This window comes from Hippocampus bargibanti, linkage group LG07 (assembly GCF_051943395.1).
Source record: "Hippocampus bargibanti isolate YZ-2025 linkage group LG07, ASM5194339v1, whole genome shotgun sequence".
NCBI lineage: Eukaryota > Metazoa > Chordata > Actinopteri > Syngnathiformes > Syngnathidae > Hippocampus > Hippocampus bargibanti.
In genome coordinates this window covers 1,564,110-1,587,935 of record NC_142740.1, presented here as the reverse complement: position 1 = coordinate 1,587,935, position 23,826 = coordinate 1,564,110, and the positions used below count along the sequence as shown (strand labels likewise).

Sequence of the window (23,826 nt, the reverse complement as noted above, 5' to 3'; positions counted from 1 at the left end):
TTTATTTTTATGGAATCCTCTTTTTTAATTAATTCATTACCTTTTTTTTAATGCTACGTGCAGGCAGGAGTGCCCTACCGGCTGGCAACAATAGACCTGCGTCAGCGTTGCCAGTGTGAAACCAGAAAAGTGGGTTTCACGTCTGTTACCGTGGTATGTGAACGCAAGCGTCACATAGTCACATTTTCAGGCCTGACAAATGGGGAAACTTTGCGCCTCCATGCTTTGCAGAACTTGAAGCTACCACTTTCGATCCACTGGGATATATTTCCACTCGCTGACGTACGAACTGAGATAATATAATACCATCATTGTGGATTGTGATTTTTATATACTTATTTTTTGTTGGACTATTCTGGAATTTAAGACAAGATGCCGTAAGTGGAAAAGCCAGCTGTAATCTGACATTTTTTCTATGTGCCATCTGAAATTCAGGTAAGGCGTACTTGTGCATTTTCTGGGAGCTACATTGGAGTTCAGACGCCTCAAAATGGAAGGACTTCTTTAATCAATTGCAAACATGTATGCTTTCCTCTTCAGAACTATTTGAATCATATTCATAACTGGATGAGTAACAAGAAAGCATCTTCTCCAAATCTGAAGCCATTGTTTTGATTCTACAACAAGGCAAGACGTCCTGGCGTGATGTCACGAACAATGAAAATAAATGAAACACTCTAAATTGTTCCTGGGTGTGACTGTGAGTGTGTTCGTCTATGTGCGCCTTGAGATTAGCTGGCAACCAGTTCAGGGTGTACCCAGACTATTGCCTGAACACAGCTGAGATGGGTAGTTAGAGTCACAAGTATACGATCAATAGCAACACACAGCAACACAAGTAAAATCAAATATTGACCTAAATTCAAGACCAAAAATCGGTAACAAGACCATAATACATTATTTGGCATATTATGATTTAAGTATCATGGAAAATATAGTTGATTCTTCAAATGAATGAAGCCAAAATGTAACATTTGTTTTGCATTTTCACACTCTGGACAAGTGATGGCGCTGACGTCACGGGGAATGGGAGTCATTGGCGCATGCGCAGTGGCATGTCAACACCGCCTGTACTGTTGTAAGCCGCCTGCCTAAAACGTTGCTGTCCACGTATTAGACGGCCGCAGTCGCAATGGCACCCAGCCCACGCAAGGAGACACCCGACTGTAAGCTTGAGGAACGCTAACGCGTCCCGGTGGAAAAGTATCGGCGGGGCGAAACAACTTTTTTCTTGGTGGTTTTCTATGCGAGAATGCAGCGGAGGATAGTTTGACGTACGGGAAGCGAAGTTTGGAGCGTTGTGTTAAAATCGCTTCAAGGTAAATTGATGGTCTCTTTTTCTCCCCTTTTCTCCTGTTCGGGTCTGTCTAATTGCTGAAACCTTTTAGAATACACTAGTTATCCACGATTAATTAGAAATGAGCAGTACGTGTCATATTTTCCGTGTTAGCTGTTAGCCAGCGAGTCGCGTAGTTAGCTATGGAACATCTCTTGTGTTTTTTTTCTGACGAGTTTTGACCTTAAATTGCAAACTCGACTATTTAACTCGCCAAATTGCGTGAAGGGATACTAAACCGTCCCGAATTATCGAATTATTTAATAAGGCGATTGACGTTACGGATGTATCTCATTTGAACACTTAACACCGGAGAGCCATAAAAGGAGCAAATGAGTCTTTGGCATTGTTTCCAAGTGGCTCGCTGGTCTGCTCAACAGATGATAGATGAAGAAGAGCGAAATGATGAGAAAGTGATTATAACTGGATGTGATATGAGATATGACAGCTCCTGAATCCACTGTCATTTAATGATGATTGTAATGGATCAGGAATCACAAGTACAGGGTGTTCCCCGAATCCCTTGACTGGTTGAATACAAGAGTCGAGTCACTGGAAACTCAACAGATGATTCGGTGTGTAGACCGGAGTCGTCGAAGACTCGGATGATTTGGTTCACTTTGTCAATTTAGTGGGATTACCAGGAGCTCCGCAGACTTGAGGGAAAAAGTGTAAAAGGACAACCGACGCCATATTTTGTTTCCTAACTGACATCAGAAAAACGTTTTATAGCATCTAAAATACCCAAAAGACGCAGGCGGATATTTTTAGTCAAATGCAAAACACCAATAAAAATGACTTAAAGTGAACCAAAATTGCCACAAAATGAGCTCGGAACTGGCGAGATTCGGAAAGTCCCGCCCTCTTGTTCGTGACGTCACTATTGGTCACACGCTGCCTTGCTCCAGAATCAAAACAATGGCTTCAGAGAGTTCAGATTCGGAGAAGATGCTTTCTTGTTGCTCATCCAGTTATGAATATGATGTTCTGAAGAGGAAAGCATAAATGTTTGCAATCGATTAAAGAAGTCCTCCCGTATCAATTGGAGCCGTCAGGACTCCAATGTAGCGTCCCAGAAATTGCACAAGATGACTCCCAAAGCTCCGTTCGCAATGGGCTGAATTGTCTGCTGGGAATTTGTGTCAACTAGTATCAAATAGTAGGCTTGGTGCAACACACAATGATTCACCATCACATTATTTGTGTCGTTTTCCTTCTAACTTCATCAACACTGTGTTTTCAGATGAAAAAAAGTACCCAAAATGCATTGTGTGTCGCTTGCTCGGTCAGGGGCGTTCCTTCAGTGACGTCACGTACAGACTCATCACCAACTCGAAAACAAGACTTCCTGAATATTCAGCGCGAGTCTTGAAACGTGAAATATAGCTACATGCGGTGGAATCTTTGTAAAATGCGCTCAGAAGAAGTCATTTGAAGTGATTTACACATTATGGACACAACTTTTCCCGTGGTGTCGGTTGTCCTTGAAGTCGTATCAGAGGGTACATTATGAACCGGAAACAACATTGCCTCAAGTAATTCAAATAATGTTTCTAAGTGACTCAGCATAACCCGAATCCTTGAAATGGAATGTTTTTTTTTTTACCTGCATATATTTATTTTGCAAGTGGCAACATGCACTTCACTCCGATCAGGTTCAATAAATCCGTCACGACTTGTGCGCACGTCCCCGTTATAGCTTCGTGCGGTGATGACAAGGCAACAGCAAAAAGAGGAAATACAAGTGTTCATGTAGCACAGTGGTCAGCATCACTGTTGTCACTGCGGTGACCATATATACTCTGTACATATACTAGGCCCTTTGCTAGCGTGTGTATGCTAATGCTACTTCCCGGTTCTTTCTTTCTCTACCGGCGCGTGAAACCGGTGCCAAACATGGACTCCATTGTTTGTTGGGCCACATGAGTTTTGAAAGGCGCTTAGTAATGAAATGTGTTATTATTAGTATTATTATTATGATCATTTGCTAGCTATTTGCTATCTATTAGCAATCTGGCTGGCTAGCGAGCGAGTGATCAGGCTAGCGAGCTAGCTATCTAGTTAGTTATATATTCACTATCTAGCTGGCTGGCTATCTAGCTAGGTATCTGTTCGCTATCGATTGGCAAGCTAGCTAGCTTTCTATCTATTTGATTTACTTCCGGGTTGAGTGTACGCTGGCGCGTGTGGCTGCCGCTCCTCACCCGCAGAAAAACTTATCATGTGACTGTAAAGTAACCTTGAGAGTTTTGAAAGGTGTTTTTGCAATCGATTAAAGAATTTATTCCGTGTCATTTTGAGGCATCTGGACTGCAATGTAGCGTAACAGAAAAGAGGCAGAAAATGGCAACCTCTTGTAGACATGACCGTGTATTGCGTGTACACAGGCTGATAAATTCCTTATATGGAGCTTGGACGCCCTCTTCAAACAAGCATTGACGTGATGGAAGGACTGCCATAATGTGTCCTTTTTTTCGGTCAGGGGCGTTCCTTCAATGACGTCACGTACGGACTCGTCACCAACTCGAAAACAAGACTTCCTGAATATTCAGTGCGAGTCTTAAAACGTAAAATATAGCTATATGCGGTGGAATCTTTGTAAAATATGCTCATTTGAAGCCATTTTACAAATTGTGGACACAACTTGTCCGGAGACGTCGGTTGTCCTTTAACAACAGCTCAACATTGAAGCGCTTTACAGTTTCATGAGTGAAGTAGAGTCAGGTTTGTGCTGGTAGAAACTTCCGTAAAATGTCATTTTTGTGCGCAAAAGGGGTGTTTAACTACATTTAATCCGATCGAGTGGAACCATGGCCAATATTGAGTAGACTCCGGACAACCAAAACACCATTTTTTTTTCTATTCAGCTCAGAAAGCCTTGAAAAATAATCTTCCCTATTATAAGTGACCCTGGATCGCCAAATTCAGCAAAGTCCTGATCTGGAACTGGCATTTCCGGACATCCAGGTGACTTCCTGTGACGAGGAGGCGCTATCTTAGCACTTTGACCCTCATTTAGCAATCAAGCATATGACCGAATGCGCTCTGTTAAATGCGGTCGAAGGTTCAGAAGTAGATTGTCGCGCTGGCGTTAACAGTCGAACGGATGCTACTGGATATGATGTCGCGGAAAACTAGGAGAGAGAATCCGGGCAATGACTTGGAATGAATAGCAGGTAGGGAATGTTTGCCCTTTGTCACCTTTGCTTACTTTTGAATCAGATGGTAGAAGTTTGAGTGGAGTCTTTGAAGCCCAGAACTCAAAATGTTTCATGTCCGTTGCGATGCTAAAAACAGGACACCTTTTTTGTTGTCGTTGTACTCTTGCACAGGTTTAGGACATTTTTTTGGGGGGGTGTTGTCTTTTTATGAACGTGCTAATTTTTTTTGCCCGCTATTTATCCATTTATTTATTTGTCGATTCACTGATTTATTTATTTTTCTATTCATCTGTTTATTTATCCATGTATTTATTTATCAAAGCGTCCTTTTCACCAATGGATCAGGGACGTCATGGTGGAAATGTGCACGTTTGCTGCAAGCTAAATATTGAAAGCAAAAAAAACACGAAGTGGCTAGCTATCTAGCTAGCTATCTATTGGCTATCTATTTTATATAATAGCTGGCTAGCTAGCTTTCTATCTGTGTATTTAATAGGGACATTCAGTGTATTAGCTAAGTAACTATCTAGCTAGCTAGCTATTTGCTATATAATTATCTAGGTGGCTAGCTATCTGTTGGCTGTCTATTAGCTATCTACTAGCTGATTACCTAGTTTCTATCTATTTACTTCCGGGCTGGCGCGTGTGGCTGCCGCTCCTCACCCACAGAAAACTTATCCTGTGACTGTAAAGTGACTTTGAGAGTTTTGAAAGGCGCTTAGAAATGAAATGTATTATTATTATTATTATTGATAATAAAAATTTGATTGGATCTGCAAAATAAGACATGACAGTAAACACAATCCAGCGACATTCTGTGCTGTGAGGTTTGTCGTCAGATTTTTTTCAATGTTTATTTATTTATCCGTTTATTTGTTTATTTTTTTATGTATTTATTTGTGTGTATTATTATAATTATTTATTTATATATATATATATATATTGGTTATTTATTTATTTTTCCATTTGTTTTATTTATTCATTCATTTATTTAATTGTTTGTATATATTTTTAATTTTTTTTTATTATCAAATTTTAGATTGACCTTAATCTTTCCATTTCTGTACTTATTTATTCGTGTAATTATTTTTTTTCCATTTATTTATTCGTTTATTTATTTGTTTGTATATTTATTTATTCATTTTTATTATCAAATTTTTGATTTACCTTAAGCTTTCCGTGTATTTTTATTTATTCATTTATTTATTTGTTTGTATATTTATTGATTCATTTTTATTATCGAAATTTTTTATTTACCTTAAGCTTTCCGTGTATTTGTATTTATTTATTTATTTATTTATTTATTTATTCAGTTATGCATCTTTTTAAATTTTTTTTGGGGGGGGGATCGGTTATCATTTTTGTTTTAAGCGTGTTCGGTTCTCAATCGCCGACGTTTGCGGTCATGTCTCAGCACGATGGGGGACAGAGCTTTCAGCTGCTCTGCCCCCAAACTCTGGAACTCACTTCCTCCGTACATTGGTAACATCGATTCTCTTCCCACCTTTAAATCCCATCTGAAAAGCCACCTATTTAAAATGGCATTTTCTGTGTAGCTGTTGTTTCTATTTATAATTGTATTGGATTTATTATTGTACCTATGCTTGTCTGTGACTGTAAAGTGTCCTTGAGAGTTTTGAAAGGCGATTAAAATGAAATGTATGATTATTATGATTATTATTATGATTATTTTCCCGTGTAGGTGGCGACAGACAAGGTTTCTGGAAGGCTAAGTTCTACTCTCTCATGGGTGAAGAAGTCGGTGTCTCATACAGTCGGTCAGATGGCTAGCCAGGTGGCCCCGCCCACGTCCCTGCCGACCTCGGCGTCGTCGGCGTCGTCTTCGCCGTCGTCGCCGCCTCATCTCAGCCCCGATGACGTGGAGCTGCTCGCCAAACTGGAGGAGCAGAACAGGTGGGCGATAAAATGTTTTTAGCTTCAAATATTGATTTTTTTTTAAATTTTTTATTCCAGTTGGTGGTGTTTTTTTTCCTAAATTGACTAAATTGCCTGGTGAGTGATGTGGGTGTCGGAGAATGTGTCGACTTAATTTGTTCAATAAAGCCATTGGACGGGAACCAGCGGCGGTGTTTTTTTTTTTTTTTTTTTTTTTTTTTTTTTGGACCGCTTGCTGGTGGGAGGTGTCAATACAGTGTAACTAGCAATGTGGGATTACGTTCAACTAGCTAAAATCGCTAACGCTACTTTGTGTTGGCTGTCGTCAAAGCGCTGCTGTGGTGTACGTCGCAATTGATCTTTTCAAAATGCAAAATGATCCCAAATTTCTATTCTGCTTTTATTGACGGTTTAGATTTAGTTTAAGACTTTTAATGTATTTATTTATTTATGTATTATTCGTTTATTTATTTGTTTGGATATGTATTTATTTTCTTATGAAATTTTAGATTTACCGGTAGCTTTTTATTTATTTATTTATTTATCTATCTATTTATCTATTTATCTATTTATTTATTTATTTATTTAATTGTTTAATTGTTTATTCGTTTGTTTGTATTTTTATTTATTTTATCAAATTTTAGATTTACCTCAAGCTTTTCATTCATTTATTTATTTGTGTGTTTATTTATTTTTCCATTTATTTATTCATGTATTTATTCGTTAATGTGTTTGTTTGTAGACTTATTTATGTATTTTTATTATCAAGTTTTTGATTTACCTCCTTGAGTTTTGAAAGGCGCTTAGAAATCAAAGGTATTATTATTATTATTATTAATCTTTCCATTTATTTATTTATTTATTTATTTATTCGCATATTTATTTTTCCATTTATTTGTATGTATATTTATTTATTTACTTATTTATTTATTTATTTATTTTTCCATTTATTTATTAATTTATTTATTTGTTTGTATATTTATTTATTCGTTTTTATTATCAAATTTTTGATTTACCTTAAGCTTTCCGTGTTTATTTATTTATTTTTCTTATCAAATTATTTGCTGAATAGTTTCAGACGATTTCGAGCTCTGTGCAAAACCGACACACCAATCTTACTTTTGCAGGGTCTCTGTGTGAATTTGTGAGTTCATAAAGGCGGACTTGCGTTCGGACAGTCTGCTGTGTTTGTGTTGACCCCCCCCACCCCCACCCCGCCCACCCCCATCCGTCCCCTTTCCCCGAGGCCTTTGGACCCTGCAAAAAGCAGATTAAAGTCGCGTCACGGTGTAGTTAGGCGGGACACGAGGATCTTGTCTGTCGGCCCTTCCAGACTTTGGAGATGACAATGACGAGATCATCATGAACTGGTCTTGGTATGCGATTCTCGTTGTGGACTTGGAGGAGCATTTTATTTTTATTTTTTTTTTTTTTATTGTATTTTTTTGGATTGAAGACAAGCGCCTCGTGCTGGTGAATTATTAGCCCATGTGCTCGTCGTGTTTGCACAGAATCGTAAAAAAACTCAAGTAATTTCTTTTAATTAATTTATTTTCAATGAAATATTAAAAATGTTCAAACTAAACATTAGACTGAAGTCAGTTCAACAAAAAACGGTCTATATTTTAAATTTAATACAAATCGAGCCTTTTGGTATTTTGTGTGTCGTGAACAACCTTAATAATAACAAGTATAATAGTAATAATAATAATATAATAATAATAATAATAAAAGCAATACATTGGGGCTTGCTTTTATAATAGTAATAATAATAATAATAATAATTATTATTATTATTATTATATACAGTACTGAGTCATCTCCAGTCGTGTTTGCGTGCGAGCTTTATTCCGGGCGTTCCTTTTTTATTTTTATTTCTTTATTTTTTTTTGTTGGTCTTGTAGTCTGAGTGGAGTAGGAAGGCCTTTGTGGCCACTGGGTTCCGCCCACGCGACCCAGATGCAGCTGAAACTTGAGCCCGCTGCATGACATCAACACTTTTTTTCCAAGATCTGGCGCCCCGCGTGTCTAAAAACGCCGATTGAAGACAGAACTGCAACTTTTGATTTACTCTACGAGCGGATACCGTTTAATTCGCATTTTAACCGGGGTTTAAAATAAGCTCATTCCCCAAAATGACCAATGGCAAAACTGTTCAATCCTTGTCTGATTCTGATGATAATTATAAACCAGAACCAGAAAGCCTTTCATAGTCCCATAATGGGGACATTTGCCATCTACAGCAGCAAAATTGAAAGAGTGGGGGTGGGAGGGGATAAAAACGGAATATTCTTTGCATAATAGAAAGAAAATAAATCAACAAAATACAGTGATACCTTGGCTTACAAACTTAATTGGTTCCCAGACAGTGTGTAAATCGAAAAACGTGTCTCCCAAAAATTATTTTCCCATAGGAAACCATTAAAATGATAATAATCCATTCCCAGGTCCCCATAAAACATAATTTTCTACTTTCTAATTTTCTAAGCATTAAAACTACAGCAAATATACCTTATTTTATGTATAATAAATGTGCTATGGTATTATAATTAAAGAAATAAACTGTACTGTATAATAAAGTCGTTTTATTGACCTTTGTGATGGTCCTTGATGGCTTGATGGAATGGAGTGGCAGGTTTCATCAACATTAAACACTTGATGAGGAACGTAGCCTTCTTCTTTCATCATCTTGAGGAATGATATCTTGTAGGTGCTTTCTCTGCGATCATTTTATCTAGTTCCTCATCAATTGTGCACTGTTTAGCTGAGTTGATAGTGTAGTGTGATAGAGTGTACAGATGGCTTGTGCGGGTTATTTGTGTAGCCTGATTGATGGGAATTTTAACCTTGCAGTCTACACACTGCGTTGAAACGAGTCCAAATTTTCTTTTTTTGGGAGAACGGCCTCACTCTCTCTCTCTCTGTAACCCCCCCCCCCCCTCACTGCTGTGTTCTTGACCAATCATGTGGCTTTAACCGACGACTGGGGGCGTGGAATAGAGGACCAAAACAAGCCGGCTGCCATTTTCTTGTTAAGAGAAGAAGAGCTCGTTCGCGAACGACACATCACTCATTGTGGCGGTCCGTGTGTATCCCAAAAAATAGTTTGTATGCCAAGGTAAATTTTTCATAAATTTAACATTCGTAAACCGAAAAGTTCGTAAGCCAAGGGGTTCGTAAACAGAGGTATCACTGTAGTAGAATGGAGAGGGATTTAAAAAGGGTTCGGAGCTGCTGTAGAGGCAGCCGCACAGGGGGCGCTATGACGGTGGGAAGGGGGGGGGGGGGCTGTCGCAACAGCTGCAGCTGTAACAAAGCACTTCACATAATAGTCAACACAAAGCAAAATAACAAACACAACAGAAACCTAAAAACATGCACCGCATAATGCATTCGACATGAAATATTTACATGCGGAACGTGTTTTTCTGGTGTTCTACTACGCCCCATTTTAAACCCCCCGGGGTTATTAGATTTGACAAGCTGTCTAATTGTCTCACAGGCTCCTGGAGACGGACAGCAAATCCTTACGCTCCATGAACGGCTCTCGGAGAAACAGCGGCTCGTCGCTGGTGTCCAGCTCCTCGGCCTCGTCTAACCTTTCGCACCTGGAGGAGGACTCGTGGATCCTGTGGGGGCGCATCGTCAACGAGTGGGAGGAGGTACGGAAGAAGAAGGAGAAACAACTCAAGGTGAGTTTCGGCGGAGGAGATTCGGTCGTTTTTCCTCCATCTTGTTTGTCTTTATTTATCCTCATTGATGCATCGCCCACTGGCACAACTTTGTCACTCTACTGCGCCAGCACTAGCTACATAAATAATACCAATGCTAATGCAATTGCTAATGCTAATACTTAATAATAATAATTAATATTAATAATCCATTTCACTTATAAGCGCCTTTCAAAACTATCAAGGACACTTAACAGTCACATGATATTTTTTTTCTGCGGGTGAGCAGCGGCTGCCACATGCGCCAGCGTTCACTCAACCCAGAAGTAACTCAAATAGATATAAAGCTAGCAAGCTAATAGATAGTCAATAGCTAGCTATCTAGATAGATACTGTCACTAGATAGATATAGAGCTATATAGGTAACTCAAATAGATAGAAAAGTCAAAGTCAGCTTTATTGTCACTAGATAGCTAGATAGCTATACAGCTAACATGATGAGGAACAAGGTAAAATTATCACAGAGAAAGCACCTACCTAGGGATCATTCCTCAAGATGGTGAAAGAAGGCTGCGTTCCTCATCAAGTGTTTAATTCTGATGAAACCGGCCACTCCATTCCATCAAGCCATCAACGACCATCACAAAGGTCAATAAAACGACTTTATTATAAAGTACAGTTTATTTATTTAATTATAATACCTTAGCACGTTTATTACACAGAAAATAAGGTGTATTTTGTGTAGTTTTAAGGCTTATTTAGTAGAAAATTCTGTTTTTTAGGGACCTGGAAACGGATTATTCTCATTTTAATGGTTTCCTATGGGAAATTAATTTTTGGGATACTCACTTTTTGCCTTACACACTCTGTCTGGGAACCAATTCAGTTTGTAAGCCAAAGTATCACTGTAGTTATATCGGGTCCCATCCATTTTAGAATTTGGTCCCCCTTTTCAGACACACGGGGGCCAAATTTCTTGAATGTGTCTGTTTGGCCTTTCCTCGGTTCTCCTGAAGGAAGCGTCCATCTTATTTCTGTCACGGGGACTATTTCCCGTCGTTCAATTCGTACGAAGGGGCGCCCCTGCCTCGTATCCTTGGACGTGTTATTTTGGGCAAGGCTAATTTTGGTTCACCTTTCTCGTTTTAAACATGACACTTTCTGTGACCGCCAACCCACTGTGAGAATGGGGGGAAAGTGCTTTATGTACTTTTTATCATGGAAACACTCCAACAAATCTGCTTTTCCGAGCTGAATGGCTTTGTTTAAAAAAAAATAAAACTTAAAACTTTAAGAAAAAAAGCAAAATATTATGATTATGTTTAAGCTTTCATTTTTTTAACGTGTAGGTGAAAATGTGGCATTTTTTTGTTATTTTTCTGCTGCTGCTTCTCTACCCTTCTCCCCTTTAGCTGCACGATTACTGCCACCTGCTGGTCAATTCCGGGATGAAACATTTTTTAACAAAGTGAACCTGAATCTGAAAAATAACACCCGTTTAGTGTGAACTCTTAAAGGAACAACCGACACCTTCGGTCAAGTTGCGTCCATAATTTGTAAAATTACTTCAAATGACTTCTACTGAGCGCATTTGACAAAGATTCCACCGCATGTAGCTATATTTTACGTTTTAAGACTCACGCTGAATATTCAGGAAGTCTTGTTTTTGAGAGTTGATGATGATGCCCTAAGTGACGTCACGGAAGGAACGCCCGTGACCGAGAAAGCGACACACAATGCATTTTGGGTACTTTTTTTCGTCTGAAAAACACTGTGTTGATCGCGAAATTAGAAGGAAAACGACATAAATAACGCAATGGTAAATCGTGTGTCGCAGTCAGTTGCGGTAACACACATACAGATATACAAATTCCCAGAGGTACAAATCAGCCCATTTCCAACGGAGCTTGGGCGCCATCTTGTGCATTTTCTGGGAGCTACATTGGAGTCCTGACGGCTCGAATTGATCCGGAAGGATTTCTTTAATCGATTGCAAACATTTATGCTTTCCTCTTCAGAACTATTTGAATCATATTCATAATGGATGAGTCACAAGAAAGCATCTTCTCCGAATCTGAACTCTCTGAAGCCATTGTTTTGATTCTGGAGCAAGGCAGTTTGTGACGTCACGAACAAGGGGGCGGGACTTTCTGAATCTGCCCAATTCCAAGCTCATTTTGTGGCAGTTTTGGGACACATTAAGTCATTTTTATTGGTGTTTTGCATTTGACAAAAATATCAGCCTGCATGTTTTGGGTATTTTAGATGCTATAAAACGTTTTTCTGATGTCAGTTAGGAAACAAAAAAATGGTGTCGGTTGTCCTTTAAAAGTCGACCCAAATGGGCACAAACAACAACACACACGTGCACATATCACGGCAGGAAGGAGCTTTTGTGCTCCGTCAGCACAGGAAGTTTCTGAATTACGTCGTGTCAGCATTAATGCATGGAAATATGTCATAATAACATCTGTGCGGACCGTTATATTTGCTCATTATCGTGTAGCAAAATTGGAGGGCATCGAAGCACTTTGTCCGCCATTTCTGCTGGTTACGAATGTAACTATTAGCGTAAAATTGGCAACAAAAAGCATAGATATCATCACAATAAAAAATGTACATGAGCATAGATGTATTGTCATCTTTTTTTTAATTAGCTTATATAATAATATACGTTCCAATATTTATAACTCCTTTTTTTTGTATGTCATTCTTCCAATCATCGGATGCTAATCCCGGGGGCTAACAGATGACATGTGGTATTCACACAATGTACAGTGATACCTTGGCTTGCGAACTTAATTGGTTCCCAGACAGTGTCTAAGGCAAAAAGTGTGTATCCCAAAAATTAATTTCCCATAGGAAACCATCAAAATGAGAATAATCCGTTCCCAGGTCCCCATTAAACATAATTGTCTAATTTTCTAAGCCTTAAAACTACACAAAATATACCGTATTTTATGTATAATAAATGGGCTTTGGTATTATAATTAAAGAAATAAAGTGTACTGTATAATAAAATGGTTTTAGTGACCTTTGTGATGGTCGTTGATGGCTTGATGGAATGGAGTGGCCGCTTTCATCAGGATTAAACACTTGATGAGGAACCTAGCCTTCTTCTTTCACCATCTTGAGGAATGATCCCTTGTCGGTGCTTTCTCTGCGATCAGCTGATTTCTCAAGTTTTCTTCCAGGATCTGGTCCGAAAAGGGATTCCGCACCATTTCCGAGCCATCGTGTGGCAGCTACTGTGTAACGCCCAAAACATGGCCATCAAGGATCAATACTCGGATCTCCTGAAGATGACGTCGCCCTGCGAGAAGCTTATTCGCCGCGACATCGCCCGTACTTACCCGGAGCATGACTTCTTCAAGGAGAAGGACAGCCTCGGCCAGGAAGTTCTCTTCAATGTCATGAAGGTAAGCTAACGCCGAGCTCCCTTTTGCGTTTTCTATCACGTCGCAGATGTTAGACGTCGTCTTGTTTGCTTGTCAGGCTTACTCCCTGGTGGACCGCGAGGTGGGTTATTGTCAAGGGAGCGCCTTCATCGTCGGGCTGCTGCTCATGCAGGTAAATTTCCTCTTTCATCTCGAACTGCTTCATGTCATAAAGAGGGTACAGCAAGTGCTGAAGAATGAATGACTCTCTGTGTCTTTGTGTTGTTATATTATTTGTTATTTAGTAACTTCCGGGTAGAGTGAACGCTGGCGCAAATGGCTGCTGCTGCTCACCCGCACAAAAAAAAAGTTCTGATCCCGTGACTGAAAAGTGTCCTTGGGAGTTTTGAAAGGCGCTTAGAAATTAAATGTATTATTATTATTATTATTATTATTATTAATCGTCAGCTGCCAACGTCGCACGTGTGAGATAACTAAAACAAACGTAACTCTCACCTGTGTGTGTGTGTGTGTGTGTGTGTGTGTGTGTGTGTGTGTGTGTGTGTGTGTGTGTGTGTGTGTGTGTGTGTGTGTGTGTGTGTGTGTTTGTATAACTGGTCTTGTGAGGACCACTAACATTTTATACCATACGTAGTGAGGACATTTCTGACAAATGAGGACCTTTGCATCTGTTAAAGTTTCAAAACGTCCTCACAAATTCACCCAAAATGATTTTTTGGTGTGTATTTTCATTTCACTTGGATACACACACTTTTTACTCACTGTGTGTGTGTGTGTGTGTTTATGTGTGTGTGTGTGTGGTTAATGGAAGGAAAAAGTTCATACCACAAAAAAGTAAAACACTATTTTTACCAAATTCAATACAGGGGTGAGGACTTTGAATGTACCCAATCGGAAACCTCACTCCTGCTGTTATTACAGTTTCAAGTCCACTTTTTATCTCTTTGTTTTTAAAGAAGTTGAAGTGGGAAATGAGCTGACATTTAGGGTTCAAATTTAACACTAGTTCTTTTTTGAACTTATCAGCGACGGTGGTCCTCACTCCTGAGCTGGAGTTATCTGGACCTCACAAAACCATTGAAACAGGAATTTGTGTGTGTGTGTGTGTGCGTATATATATATATATATTTATTTTATTTATTTACTTATTTTTCCCTGTCCATCAGATGCCTGAGGAGGAGGCTTTCTGTGTTTTTGTCAAGCTGATGCAGGACTACAGGCTCCGGGAGCTTTTTAAGCCCAGCATGGCCGAGCTGGGCCTCTGCATGTACCAGTTTGAGTCCATGATCCAGGTAGGAAAAACGTAATAATCATCATAATAAACAGACAGATAAATAAATAAATACACAAATAAATAAATAAATCAACAATTTGATTCATTCACCGAGTAATTTTTAATCAATTAATCGATTGATCAACTCATTCGCTGCCATTGCCAAATTTATTCAGGAACTGAAAATTGTGATGCGGAGCGCCATTGCCGAATTTGTTCGGGTTTTAGGTTTTTCTTGCGGGGGGTGCCAATAAAGCACTGGTCAGACCTAGGGCAATGTTTTTTTCCCTTCCACAAGGGGGCAGCATTTGCTTTTTGTCCATGTTAGCACTGTGTTACAGCTTCAGCTGTTGTTAGTGTTTTGTATTGTGTTGTAATTTTTTACAGCCGCCCCCATTTCAAGCTTAGATAACTCCAGACCCATATAAATTAGGAATTAACTCGTTTTTTTTCTGATGAAAGAACGGAGTAAGGTTTTTTTTACACTGAATTAAATGTTTATGTAGTCCTAAAACTCAATTTTCTGTGCGTCCTGGAATTTGAGTGAAAATGACAAAAACCCTGGCATTGAAGTGGACACGTTTTTTTTTATAATAAGAATAAGAACAACAACAACAGTAACAGTAGCCGTTGCCGTCATCATCATCATCATCATCATCATCATCATCATAATAATCGTAATAATAATCGTACTAATAATCATAATCATAATAATACATTATATTTTAAGCGCCTTTCAAAGCTCTCAAGGACACTTTACAGTTGCATACAAGCATAGATACTATCATAAATAAAATACAATTACAAAATAGAATCCAATAAATAAAATACAATCATAAATAGGAACAAGAGAATGAGCTACACAGAAAATGCAATTTTGCACAGCATCTGGCAGTGAATGGGTTAATTAGTTTTAAAAACGTTCATTAAAGCTTTTCCTGTCTTCAATTGCGGCTTTAATGCTATCCAAAAACATCATTTGTCATATTTTCCTTTCCATTTTTACTACAATCAGCGTTTCACTAAAAACAACATTATTCCTCCTAATACGGCGACGTCGCCTCCATGCCCGCAAACAGCGTTTACCCCAGTTGGAAAAGTCTTTTGTCGTTGGCTTGATTCTTTTCTAACCTGGCTTTGTCGTGCCTCCAGGAGGATCTCCCTGAGCTCCACGTTCACTTCCAGGCTCAGAGCTTCCACACCTCCATGTACGCTTCTTCCTGGTTTCTTACCATCTTCCTCACCTCCTTCCCATTGCCTGTCGCCACGCGGATCTTTGACATCTTCATGTGTGAGGTGGGTTACATGACAGAGACCACTGTCGGAATATTATTATTATTATTATTATTATTATTATTATTGTTATTGTTATTGTTATTATTGTTATTATTATTTTGGCCAAAACAAACATGCGGATCAAACCTCTAAAGATGGAGGACACTGATTTGCTGTGGCGACCCCTTGAAGGGAAAAGCAGAAAGGAAAAGAATACATTTAATTTCTCAGGGTCTTTCAACACTCTCAAGGTCACTTTACAGTCACAGGATAAAAGTTTTTCTGTGGGTGAGCAGCGGCAGCCACATGCGCCAGCGTTCACTCAACCGCGAAGTAACTCAAATAGATACAAATCTAGCTAGCTAATAGATAGCCAGATAGCCAATAACTAGCCTGCAAGACAGCTAACAGCCAGACAACTGGACAGCTAACAACTAGATAGCTAGCTAATGGATAGCTAATAAATATCTAATGGATAGTAAGATAGCTTACAGCCAGCCAGTTAGACAGCTAATAGCTAGTTAGCTAGCTAATGGATAGCTAATAAATAGGTAATAGATAGCCAACAGCTAGCCACCTAACAGCCAAACAGTTATACAGCTAATAGCTAGCCAGCTAGCTAAAGGATAGATAATGAATAGTTAATATCCAAATCACCAACAGCTAGCCAGCTAACAGCCAGCCAGCTAGCTAGACGGCTAATAGCCAGCTAGCTAGAAAATCAAGAAGACTATGTTTTACTAACGTATCACCTAAATTTGCATATACTCCTTAATAAATAACTTGGCAAAGGGCTGCAGAAGTTGGGCGCCAGTCATGAATTGCTGCGTCTCCTGCCGGCAGTAAAAGACAATCTTCCTGTGTTTGAGCCTTTGTTCACAGTGTCCGACCGAAGATCTCTGATAATAACACCGCCATATTACTGCTTGTAATTAGTGTCTGAAAGGAATAATTGCTTCATAAAATTAGTTTTATATTTTTGAACAATGTGTCATATTTTTTTTTTACGAGTTTGAGACTAAATGTACACCAGAGAGGAGGTCACAAGTGATGTCATCTACTATCAGGGTCTGGAGATCGTCTTCCGAGTGGGCCTTGCCATCTTGCAGATGAATCAAGCGGAGCTTATTCAGTTGGACATGGAGGGAATGTTACAGGTACGCCCCACGCGTGCTATGATGTAGCGAGGCGGCGGTCGTTCGTGTCGTATGGCTTTTTTTTTCACCGATGGGTCTTGTTCCTCGCAAACCGCAGCACTTTCAGAAGGTCATCCCGCGCCAGCTGGACACCGGCCCCGACAAGGTCATCCAGGCGGCGTATCAGTTCAAGTACAACGCCAAGAAGATGAAAAAGTAAGTAGCGGCCTAGGGGTGTACTGTAAAAAAATGGTGTGGTCCTTAAACAAAGTTTTTTGGGGTATCTCTTGTAACGTGAAATGATCATGTCGGTCGTGTCTCTAACTCGTGTCAAGTCATCAATAACGTGATACTTGTGATGGACAAGTGAAGCTTCATGAACCACTTGTGATAGATGGCACTCTTGGTTTAAAGATTTGGTGGATTTTTAAAACATTTCCTTTGCACCAACCTTCTTTTAATATGAAGGTTAGTAACGGGCTACCGGCACAACTTTAGTTCGCTGACGAAGCTCTTCGGATGAGGAGCGAAAGCACTAACCTTCGTATGAAAAGAAGGTTGGTGCAACAATCATCTGGAGGATGTTTGTGTAGGCTCTCAGTCGTACAGGAGTGGTCCCATCGAGGAAAAGGTTTCTTCAGCCGTCATCTGTACTTCTTTGAAGGTGTTGGACCTTTGGCTCCTCATCCGAAGAGCTTCGTCAGCGATTGTTGAATAACTCAAATAGATAGAAAGCTAGCTAGATAGCTAATAGATAGCCAATAGCTAGCTAGCTAGACAGTTAATAGATCGCCAGCTATATAGCTAATAGATGGCGAGTTAGATAGCTAATAGATATCTAGCCCGATAGCCAGCTAGCTAGAAAGATCGCCAGTTAACTAGATAGACAAAACACATTTAAAGGGATTCCAAAAAAACTTCAAAACTCTCAAGGTCACTTTACAATTACAGGATAATTTTTTTTTTCTGTGGGTGAGCAGCGGCAGCTACACGCGCGAGCGGTCACTCAACCCGGAAGTAACTCAAATGGAGAGAAAGCTAGCTAGCTAAGAGATAGCTAATAATAATAATAATAATAATAATAATAATAATCACCATAATCACCATAATCATCATAATAATAATAATATCATCATTATCATAATCACCATACTACTACTACTACTACTTCTACTAATAATAATAATAATAATAATACATTTGATTTACAAGCGCTCTTCAAAACTCTGTTCACATTATAGTGACAAAATGATCGCAAAATGATCTTCTGCTTTGCTCAGGTTGGAGAAGGAGTACACCACCATCAAGACCAAAGAGATGGAGGAGCAAGTGGAGATCAAGGTGAGTCTATCCGGAAACTTACAATGCTTTTTTTTTTTTTTAATAAAAAAAAATTTAAAATCTGTTTTTCATTCCGCTTGGTGCGTTCAGAGGCTGCGCACGGAAAACCGGCTGCTGAAGCAAAGGATCGACACTCTGGAAAAGGTGAGGTTCTCCGGCATCGCGTTATGGCTTCCTGACCCCGTTCTAACCGGCCATTTTAAGGGGGTCACCGTGTCATTCGGTCGCCACGGCGACGCCACTAACCCAGGCTGAACCGCCGGCGCGTGCTTGCGGTGCATGTCAGGTTGTCGCGTCGAGCATGAAGGCACCTAACTCAGTCCAGACGTCGCCAGGATCTTTATCACTAACGCCATCTTGACGTGGAAGCTCGTTGATACCCCAACTCCAACTCCAAACCCCCCCCCCCCCCCCCCCCCCTCATCACACCTCCTCTCTTTTGACCTTGTTCGTTCGCTCTCTTTTACTCTCACTTTCAGTGCTTTCTTGCTAACCCCAACGCAATGTTATTTTATTTTTTTACGGCTACTTCGCCGACTCTCTTGCATGTAATGTTCCTTTTTGCATCCCTGATGCCAACGTGTCGAACAGTGTTTCCCAACCTTTGAACCAAAGCATATATTTAAAAATAATATGAATAAAAATAAACATATCATAATAAAAAATATAATAATTATTATTAATTTATTTGATATACAAAATATATTCGGAAAATTATAAATTACTCTGCTTCTGATTTACTCATTTGAAGATTTTTTTTGTATTTTTTAACATACTTTTTTGTAAATAATAATAATAATAAGCATAATAATAATAATAATAATAATAATAATACATTTGATTTCTAAGCGCCTTTCAAAACTCTCAAGGTCACTTTACAGTCACAGGATAAGTTTTTTTTCTATGAGTGAGCAGCACTCAACCGGTTGTTTTATTATTTTATGATTGTATTATTATTATTATTTATTTGTTATTTGATATACAAAATATATTCGGAAAATTTTTCTGCTTTTGATTTACTCATTCAAAGATTTTTTTAACATACTTTTTTGTAAATAAATAATAATAACAATAATAATAATAATCATCATCATCATCACACACAAAAAGTCTCTTAAACATGTATAATAACACACATTTGAATAATTGATTTCATTGTTCATTGAAAAACCTATTCGCTATTTCTGAGGTCAGCCATTTTGAATATACAGTACATAATAATAATAATACGTAATCCATTTCATTTCTAAGCGCCTTTCAAAACTCTCAAGGTCACTTTTCAGTCACAGGATATGTTTTTCTGTGGGTAAGCAGCGGCAGCCACGAACGCTAACGTTCACTCAAACCAGAAGTAACTCAAATAGATAGAAATCTAGCTAGCTAATAGATAGCGAATAGACAGCCAGCAAGGCAGCTAACAGCCACCAAGTAGACAGCTAACAGCTAGCTAGCTAACTAATGGATAGCTAATAGATAGCGAGATAGCCAGCTAGTTAGTCAGCTAATAACTAGCCAGCTAGCTAATGGATAGGTATAATATAATAATAATAATAATAATAATAATAATAATAGTAGTATCGATTAGCTATCTGATAGTTAGCTTTCTATCTGTTTGAGTTAGTATTATTATTATTATTATTATTATTGTTATTATTATTATTATTATTATGAGCATATTGGAATGGATGCTTGAATCTCAACAGCAGTTTACAATGTGGGTGATTCTAAAATGTCGACAATGCCGCTAATGCTAATCATAATAATGGTCATACCCATTCAAAACAATGTGCGATGCAAAATTTGAAGTCATAAATTGCTTGAGATGATTTTAACCAACAATGTCCAACTGGAATTTTTAAAAAAATGTGCCCGATCATGTGAAAAAAAAAAACACCAACAGATGATTAATATCCGGAGGGAATAAAAACATTAGCTTGCCAAATGTAAATGCTATCGACAACGAATGAAATCAATTATTTTGCACAACCCCCTCTGTATTCCACTGACATAAAACTAAAAAAAATGGATTTACTGACGCATCATCACAAAGCCTATCCGAGATTAAAAATCAGCCAAAAGGGGGCGCTAGAGGGTAGTAGTTGATGCATTGTGGTACACTGGTTGGGAATCACTGACGTAGGAGGTAGAAATGAACATTCCCATTCACGTTTTTCACTTTTTTTTTCTTGAAAACAACCACAAATCATTAAAGTATCTTCGGTGTGCTTTAAACTGTCCTCTGGATTGTCTCTCTGCTCTCTCTCTTTTGTGGATATTTTTTGTAGGAAAGTGCTTCCTTGGCAGATAGATTGATCCAGGTATTTTTATTTTACCCCAACCCTCACGTTATTTTTATCCCTCTCAGATCAGCCTCTTTAGCACCGCATGCTAACGATTAGTCAGTCCCGATGATGGGGGAAATGATGCAATATTTATCCGCTAATCCAACAACATTGAATGAAGTGCATGAAATACTTACAAAATAATGACAGAATCCAAACAAAATGGCGACGGGTGAATGTTTTTCATTTGAGCAAAGCGAGGACACTCTTGGACGTTATGAAAAGATGACTTATTTTGAGAAAAAAAGAAAGAAAAATAGCTTTAGATTTTTTTTTGGGGGGGAGGGGCGGATTTTATTTCTAAAAGTAATCCGCCATCTTTTATTTTTCTGGTGTGCATGTGACAAAATGAGGCATCGGAAAACCAAAACTGCCTTTGCAAAAAATACTCTGAACAAAGTAAAATTTCTATCAATTTAGATTCAGAGTGGCACCCTCTTGTCATTGTATTTTTTTTATGTTCTTTGCTTATAAATACAATTTATTATTATTATTATTATTATTATTATTATTATTATTATTATTATTATTATTATTATTATTATTTACAGGTTTACGATGTTCAAAATGTTCTCATTGCGAAATATGCATGCAAATATTTATATACAAATTTGTCAAATATATATATATATATATATATATATATATATATATATATATATATATATATATATATATATATATATATATATATATATCGCAACTCAGTTGTTTTTTTTTTAACCCATAGTCATATATCTACAAATTTGTAACAATATATACATTTTTTTTATACTATATATACAGGTAACATCTGAGTTGCGACCGGCGCGAGTTACGACCACCCGTACTTACAACCATGACCGGCAGACTTTTTTTTTTTTTTAAGTTTACGCCTGGCAATGCGCAAGCAGCCGGCAACGCGTACTACAACTTTGGCCAGTCAGCATGTCACACACTTGCACAGCAATGCGTGACTACACTCAATACAGTAGTTATACAGTGCAGATACCTCCTCCTCCTGTAGTACTGTACACTGTTTTTTTTTCCTTCAGCGCCCACCTGAGTCCGAGCGTGCGTGTCGGGCGTCCTCTTCTGGCTGTTAAACAGTTTTGTATACATTAGAAGTACAGTGATACAATAATAATAAATAATATGAAATATAAAATGATGAAAAAAAGTTTAAAAAATTATAAATGAACTGTAAACAGTTTGGTATATAATAATATTCAATGGAAAACATTGCTTAAAAACAACAGATTAACACCGTATACTATCCTGTCGTGTAACCATTTTGAATGGATTTCGACTTACGACCGTTTGACTTACGACCATTTTGTCGGAACGGAACCCGGTCGTAACTCGGATCTTACCTGTATATAAATATTTTTAAACCATAGATATATCCTCACTGCCTCTTGGTGTTACTCTAGCGCCTCCGGAGGCCCAATGTAGTATTACACTTTTAGTGTGTACTCGCTTGCTCAAGTGTTTACAAAAGAAAAAAAAAAACACCCCTCAAAAATCAGCATGACTTTTAGAAACCCCCAATCTTTTTTTCCCCCCTTCTTCTTCCGTCGTAATCTTTCACTCGCTGTTCCTGCTCACACCCCCCCCCCCTCCCAACCCCGTTCCATCCCCCGACGTCCACCATCGGTCATTTGCGTCCAAAGGGACAAGTGACTCGGGCTCAGGAGGCGGAGGAGAACTACCTGGTCAAGCGAGAGTTGGCCACGGTCAAACAGCAGAGCGAGGAGGCCGCCGCTCAGCTGGAGCAGGCTAACCACGCCATCAGGCAGCTTCAACTTCAGCCGCAAGTGGTAAGGATGGCCACCGGGTGGCGCCACTGATGACGGGAGCCAAGCCGGATTTCAGGAAATATCTGCCCTTAGCCAAAGTTGTCTGCTCTTATTTGTTATTTACAATTATCAATCTGCGACTGTTTTCCAGGCAAATCGGGTAACAAAAAAAATCTGTAATACAATAATAATAATAATAATAATAATAGTAATCTGTGGGTGAGCAGCGGCAGTCGCGTGCGCTAGCGTTCACTCACACTGGTAGTTACTCAAATAGATAGAAAGCTAGCAAGCTAGCTAATAGATAGATAGATAATGGGTAGCTAGAAAGCTAGCTAGCTATATAGCTAACAGATACATAGCTATATAGCAAATCGCTAGCTAGCTTTTAGTCCTTTTCATCCAAACGTCAAGTAGACTCGGTGACCTCGCTAGCTAGATAGCTAGCCAGTTACATAGCTAATAGATATACAGATAGCTTGCCAGCCAGCTAGAAAGCTAGTAGCTTTTAGTGCTTTTCATCCAAACATCAAGTCGACTCGGTGGCCTGGCTAGCTCGAAAGCTAGCTAACTATATAGCTAACAGATACACAGCTAGATAGCTTGCAAGCCAGCCATATAGCCAGCTAGCTAGCTAATAATTAGGAAATAGCTAGCTAGCTTTTAGTCCTTTTCGTCCAAGCGTCAAGTAGACTCAGTGACTTAGCTAGCTAGAAAGCTAGCTAACTATGTAGCTAACAGATACACAGCTAGCTTGCGAGCCAGCTAGCCAAATGCCAAGCTAGCTTTTAGTCCTTTTCATCCAAACATTAAGTAGACTCAGTGACCTAGCTAGCTAGCCAGCTACATAGCTAACAGATATACAGATATATAGTTTACCAGCCAGCTAGAAAGCTAGCTCGCTTTTAATCCTTTTCATCCAAACGTCAAGTCGACTCGGTGACCTAGCTAGCTTGAAAGCTAGCTAGCTAGCTATATAGCCTCCATCCAAAGTGCCCGCCAACAAGGTTTTTGCTTGATGCACAAAATACCCCAAGATCACGTTTGTTAATCGCGTCTCAAGACGATGCTCACATTCAGCCTCGATTGTCGGTCCACACACACACACACACACACACACACACACACACACACACACACACGTACAAATGTCTTCACACCATTTCACATCTGCTCTCTTGGCATAATTTTGTTTCGTGATTAATTCATGCTACTATGT

The 23,826-nt window shown here is 38.9% G+C and overlaps 1 protein-coding gene across 6 annotated transcripts in view; it reads left to right on the top strand.

Moving 5' to 3' along the window:
- Window positions 1-190: 190 nt before the first annotated feature.
- evi5b (ecotropic viral integration site 5b) overlaps window positions 191-23,826 on the top strand; it is a 32,204-nt gene continuing 8,568 nt past the window's right edge. Inside the window, exons 1-13 of one of the 6 annotated variants that reach the window (XM_089000205.1) lie at window positions 191-377; window positions 6,200-6,411; window positions 9,896-10,085; window positions 13,259-13,483; window positions 13,560-13,634; window positions 14,629-14,754; window positions 15,888-16,031; window positions 17,078-17,167; window positions 17,265-17,362; window positions 18,427-18,487; window positions 18,578-18,631; window positions 20,773-20,805; window positions 22,482-22,628. In XM_089000205.1, the coding sequence (XP_088856331.1) occupies window positions 6,281-6,411; window positions 9,896-10,085; window positions 13,259-13,483; window positions 13,560-13,634; window positions 14,629-14,754; window positions 15,888-16,031; window positions 17,078-17,167; window positions 17,265-17,362; window positions 18,427-18,487; window positions 18,578-18,631; window positions 20,773-20,805; window positions 22,482-22,628 (1,374 nt within the window). In that variant the 5' untranslated portion in view covers window positions 191-377; window positions 6,200-6,280. Of the gene's footprint in view, window positions 436-1,060; window positions 1,320-4,411; window positions 4,513-6,199; window positions 6,412-7,653; window positions 7,770-9,895; window positions 10,086-13,258; window positions 13,484-13,559; window positions 13,635-14,628; window positions 14,755-15,887; window positions 16,032-17,077; window positions 17,168-17,264; window positions 17,363-18,426; window positions 18,488-18,577; window positions 18,632-20,772; window positions 20,806-22,481; window positions 22,629-23,826 lie in introns of those variants that run through there. The other 5 variants (XM_089000203.1, XR_016115497.1, XM_089000204.1 and 2 more) reach the window with 5 other exon arrangements.